The sequence below is a fragment of the Plecotus auritus genome (genome assembly GCF_963455305.1).
Source record: "Plecotus auritus genome assembly, chromosome: 2".
Classification (NCBI taxonomy): domain Eukaryota; kingdom Metazoa; phylum Chordata; class Mammalia; order Chiroptera; family Vespertilionidae; genus Plecotus; species Plecotus auritus.
Window position 1 is genome coordinate 53,786,671 of NC_137771.1, and position 6,000 is coordinate 53,792,670.

At 44.7% G+C, this 6,000-nt stretch overlaps 1 protein-coding gene across 1 annotated transcript in view; it reads right to left on the minus strand.

Moving 5' to 3' along the window:
* Positions 1 to 3,793, minus strand: part of NEGR1 (neuronal growth regulator 1) — a 917,357-nt gene extending 913,564 nt beyond the window's left edge. The window contains exon 1 of the mRNA XM_080656273.1: positions 3,137 to 3,793. Coding sequence (XP_080512399.1) covers positions 3,137 to 3,312 — 176 coding nt within the window. The 5' untranslated portion in view covers positions 3,313 to 3,793. The remainder of the gene's footprint in view (positions 1 to 3,136) is intronic.
* Positions 3,794 to 6,000: the final 2,207 nt, after the last annotated feature.

The window sequence follows — 6,000 nt, forward strand, 5'->3', positions numbered from 1 at the left end:
CACGAGTTAAGGAAAGTTTTGGTTTGTTTGTTTTTTATTCTTTCTCTAGAACAGATATTGTGGCATTTTGGAGATAAAAATGTACATCTGACCTATAAAGTTCTATTTCATTAATGTAACCACAAGCAACAGAGTCACTGACTGACATGTTTGCACTTTCAGGCCTTTGGCTCTTAAAGTTATTTGATAACTGTTATGCCACTCTTTGCTTTTTATTGGAGACACCTTGAGGAATGTGTTAGATGAAAACTGGAGCACATTGTATAAAACTTAATAAGTGATATAATGTAATTCAGTAAAACATTATTTTGAGCATTAGATTTCTGTACTTTAATTGGGGGGTCTATAGTTGAGGGTACATTTTGTTTATTTTGTTTTGTTTTCTAATGAGTTACAGAATAACATCAAACACAATTCTAAATGTGCAAAGCAAAAACATACCATATATCTCTGTAACATTACGTTTGATGAAAAATATGTCACCTGACTTACACTCAATTAGTCTTTAAGTTTGGTCTATGAACAGAGTCAATACCAGTTGCAGGAGAAGAGTAAAGAAAAATAACAGAATTTCTTGTAATTATATAGGCTAAAATAGTTAAAAATCCATGGACGATGTAAAAAAAGGTAAAAAAAAAAAAATGGGATGCTCCCTAGAGAATTCCAGAATTACTATAAGCAAATTACTTTGGATAAAAAGTAATGCAGCTCAGATTTCTATTGCATATGACCAAAAAAAAAAGATTATTTTTTATTTTTTTAAAACATACTGTAATTAGTTAGAAATATTATTTAGAAAAGACAGAGGTTCTAGTCTGTTTAAAAATGTTAAAAGTCAAAAGTTCCCTAAAATAAGATATTACAAAGTCAGGACAGAAAAAAACAGGAGGGGGTGAAGTACAGTGCATACGTATAAGTAAACAAGGACTGCACCACACCAATAGCACTGGGAAGATATCTTCCCCACTAGTTAGAGAAGCTTTAGTAATGAAGCAATGAGCAAACTAGCCATAGGTCTCCTAGAAGCAAAATAGCTGTGGGTTCAGCTATTTTAATTAGCCATAGTATTTATTAGGTTATCCATTAGAAGCAAAATGCCAAGATATATCCTCAAAAGGCAAACAGTCTAGCAAATTCTTTAGTTTGAAAATATTAATACTCATTACAAATAAGCAATATGCTTCTACAAACATATAGATTATAACTCCCATTATATATGTTTACAGCCTCTGAAAATAGTGTGTCATCCTTACCACTATTGTTCAAACTTTTAAAACAAACTTAATATGAAGAACATGAATATGGGCTTAATTTATAACCTCTATGTGACAAAGAATTCATTGCTTTTACCAACAATGAAAAGGTATTTTACCAGGTAATATAAAAAAAAAGTATGTATTACTATTGTATATACCAGTGGCTTTCTGTGTTTACAGCAAAGATAAGAAGATATAGTATAAAAGCACATTACTAGTGTATATTAGATACTATAATAGTATTCCACACAAATTTGGACTCATAAGCATGTTTCAGAAGCTGTAAGTTATATACCACACCCAGTTCCCAGATAATTAAATTTAAAATATGTTACATGATCCAAACAGAAACATATCCCACTCTTTCACTTAGCCATGCCATGTATACTTATTTTGTGCAATCCACTCTTAGAAGCCAACTACCACCCAGTGGAGAGAAAGAAGATCTTTCAGGGAGATCTGAGGTGTACATCAGGTGGGGGTGTCAGGGGGAGAAGGGAGGGAGATGGGAAAAGAAGGAATAAGGGCGTTTAGCCTTGTTTAGATCTAAGTACTGCTGATCATCCATTTATATTTTCACAAGAGACTAAAGGTATCCAGAAGCTCACTCTGCAGTGTTGCTTAGCGGTAGCATCAGGCTATGGATGTTCATTAATGACAAAACATTTCAATGTTCAAGCTTAGGGGAAAAGGGGGAAAAGGGAGAGTGAGAAAAAGAAGTAAAACTGAAAACTGAAGGAGGGAGGGAAGAGAGAAGAAAGAGGGAATAGAGAGAGCGAGAGCGAGCGAGCGAGCGAGCGAGAGACAGAGAGAGAGAGAGAGAGAGATGTTGTATACATGTGTGAGTGACAGCATGTGGAACAGTAAAGTGTGTGCCTTTTAAACAGTAAAAGAGGATCTGAATGTGAAAGTGGTTGTTAGACCATGGAAGAGCCAACGTGTGTGGGGATGTGAAGTAGAGAATATGTGAAGGAGTGTGTTTAAGAAAAAGAGATTTGCCAGAGTGCAAAAAAAAAAAAAAAACAAAAAACACAAAACAAAACACGGTACTGGAGTGTGTTAGAAGGAAGATGCATGTGTGTGTGGCAGGGATAGGGAAAGAGATAGGAAATGGGACTGACAAGATCACAGAATAGGAACATTGATGAGGAACAAAAACAGGGAGTGGGTGGGGTGAAGAGTAGGGGAAATGAGATTAAATAAGAGAATACAAAATTAGAATGGAGGTGATAAAAAAAGAAAAAATTGAAGATAAAATCGGAAGAGAAGGAAAGAATGGAGAGAAAACAGAAAAGGGGAGGAAAGAGGCAATGGATGGGAAAGAGTAAGAAGAGGGAGGGGATGAAAAAAAGAAAGAGAAGGGAGAAAAGGGGAAAAGCGGTAAAAGCTGTAAAAGGAAAGAAAGCTGAAGAGGGAGAAATTGAGCCTAAGTGTCCAACTGAGAGGGAAAATAAATGGGAGCTGGGAACAAGCAGTTTGAAAAAGTCGTTTAGACTAGAGTCAAACAGAAACAAACCTGATAAACTTGTCAGACTCTCCAAGAGTATCCAAAGACAGTAAAACAGAGACCTGGTGAACTGAGTTTCAAAGTACCACCTGCCCCTCCTAACCCGCACTCTCCACTCACCCCGGGGCTACTTGGCGTCCGGGCAAAGTGCTTTAGCGCCACGAGTCCAGCTCACTACCTGCCCCGGCGTAAAGGGACCAGGGCTGGGGCAGAATTAGCACCTGGGTGTCCTGGGATGTGGCCTTTGGATAACGATCACCATCAGCGTTATTACTGGGTTTAAAAATGAAGGCAAAGAAAAAAAAAAAAAAGGTGGAAAGAGAGAGAGAAAGAGAGACTGAGACAAGTACGAAAAGCACGCCGTTCTTCCTACCTAAGCACCGCCGTGTCCCCTTTTCTGACCATCATGTTGTCCACGGCCGCCCAGGGAAAGTCCACACTCTGTCCAGCCGGGAGGCAGGAGGGTAGGAGGCAGCACAGGCTGAGGAGCACCGCCGCCAGCCACTGGTTCGAGCAACAAGCACCCTGCACCAACAGCATCATGTCCATCCCTGCTAGGGCTGCTCACTCTCCAGAAGCTTTCAGCTCGCACTCCCCCACCCCCTGGTGCTGGCGTCTTCCCGGGAACCAGGCGGCGCGCCACAGGATTTTTTTTTCTTTCTTTCTTTCTTATTTTTTTTTTTTTTTTGTGTGTGTGTATGTGTGTGTGTGTGTGTGTGGATGGGTGGGTTTCTTTTCTTTCTTTCTTTTCCCCTCTCTAGTTGTTGGGTGTTGTTTCTCTCTCTCTTTTTTGCCTCCCCTCCTTTTCCTCTTCGCTGTCCCTCCCTCCCTCCCCTCCCACCCCCTGGCACCACACTACACCTCCTCTCGGTTGCTTTTGGCCGAGTCCGGAGTGTGTCTGATTCTCGGGCGGCTCGCACACCATCTAGCGAGGAGGCGAGCGCGCCGGCGAGTGAGGGAGGAGGCGCGGCGAAGGCGGAGGCTGGGCGAGCGGCGGCGGCTGCAATCGCCGCAGCAGCAGCAGAAGCAGAAGCAGCGCGGGGCGCAGCGGCGGCCGGCGGCCCCCGGCTCGCGCGCGTTGCCAAGCGGCCGTTTCCTTAGCAACCCCGCCCGGGGATTGGGGGATGCCACAGGGAGGGAGGGAAATGAATGGAGGAAAAAAGAAAGAAAATGAAAATATCTATCAGGAGGAGGTATATCACAATTATGCAGACTGCGGGGGAAAGAGAGATGCATCCTAGACAGACGGCTTCCCTTCCTGGCATATGCACTGCTTTGCTAGAAAAGTCTCCGTGCCGGGCCGAGGAGGAGAGAGCAGAGGAGCGCTTGGCTTTCCCTCTCCAGTGCGTTTTACCTTTGGAGGCACGGTAACTTTAAAGTCCTCCAAGTTGTGGCCGGCGCCATCATGACGCCTGGGACTGAGAGCGTTTGTTGTTTCCTTTTTATTTGTTTCCATTCTCTCATGGGCGGCTGTGCTACAGTTAACAAGCAGCCAACTAGTTCACGCTTTACCTCTTTTCGGAAATAGGTAGGGACAGTGGGTGGGGCGGCTTTTTGAGGGGACGCGCGGGAGGTGCATGCCAGGCTTTGCAGTAGAGCAGCTGGAGTGCCTCTAGGGTCAGTCAATATGGTTTGGAGGACGCCTCCCTCCCGTGTGTGTTGACACTAAAGTGTGTGTGTGTGTGCGTGCGTGTGTGTGTGTGTGTGTGTGTGTGTGTGTGTGTGTGTGTGATGAAAGTATATAGTGTGTGGATGTATGTGAGTGTATGCTATGCGCGTGCTGGTGTGTGCGCGCGAATCGTGCACTCCGGGCCAGTGCGCGCTCTGCACGCAGGCGCACTGAGAGGGACCGGGAGGGTAGTGCGGGGATGCAGAGTCGGGAAGAGACTACAATCTAGTATTTTAATTGTGTAGAGCCAGGCCGTCGTCCTGTTATGTAAGAGGCAGTTTAACCCGTTTGAGCCCATCAGGCGAGATGATCAGCGCATCTGTATCCACGCAGGGCAGGGTTATCGGTTTAACGAGTCACAGGATTGTATTTTTAACAGCCTCCAGACCAGGATGGACAGGCTTCCTGCTCCGTGGCGCAGAACGCGACCCTGCCTCCCCCGCCGCAGCCCCTTAGCCGCTCGCCCCGCGGCTGCGAGCCGCTGTCCTGGCCCACGGCAGAGTGGGGTGCTGGGCATGGGGCCGCCCCCTTCATTTTCTCCTTCTTCCCTTCTTGAATGCATTTCCACCTTTAAGAACCTTTAGCTACTCCGAGTTGTTTGCAGATCAATGAGAGAGAGAGAGCGGAGGCTGCAGTCAATAGCAGTTACGCCAATCATTCTGGTTCAGTGAGGAGTTTGGAAAGCAAAGCGGGGAAGTGAAGGGGAGAAACAAGTGGAGTAATTAAAAAATACGCTCAGCGCCCCATTCCTTCTTCCCTTCCTCCACCCCTAGCCTCCTTAAGCAGTCTTTAAAGATGTTCTTCGCCTGATCTAGTTCTTCTTGGAAGGGATAAATAAAACTAGCACGTCCCTAACTCGTTTTCCATAATGCTAGCAGGGTCCTTTGGCAAGGCGCACAGAAGCAATAATCTCTGCAGGGGTCAGCATCCGGCTGCCTCCCCAGACGGAGCTCTTTACGAGGCGGGCAGGGAGTCGTTTTGCTTGGCGGTAGCAGCGCTCAGAGTGATTTTTATCGCGGTGCGCGAGGATCTGTGGAGAAAGGGAAGGGTTCCCATCACCTGTGACCACTACACTGGCTGATGGAAGAGCCCCTAACCAGCATCGCCTCGCTGCTGAACCGACACTCCAAGGCTTGGCAATTAACCAAAACGTTTGCAGCAGGAGTTACTGATGTTATTAGTATTCAAGACTAACTCTCAAACCCAGCTCAGATATTGAGAGTGCAATGGTATTCAACCGCATTTTGAAACATCAATAAAATGTTAGTCATTTGCGGATGAATGGAAACATTCTCCTTACAGTCTGGTACGCTAGGGAAATAATTGTCAAATGAGAAACTCCTGCTAATATTGATGCCAAATACCAAATAACACTGTCATCTTGTTAACTGTTTTGTGTGTTTTTTTCTTTCTGGCGTGGTACGCTGATGGATAAAGCTTAAAATTATCTAGGGCAAACGGGGGATTAGAAACATCATCATGTCATGTACATGGGCAAAATTATGCAGCGTTATTTAGAATTCTCTCTAGAAATAATTGAGATCCATTTGAAGAGAAGCAGAAGACAC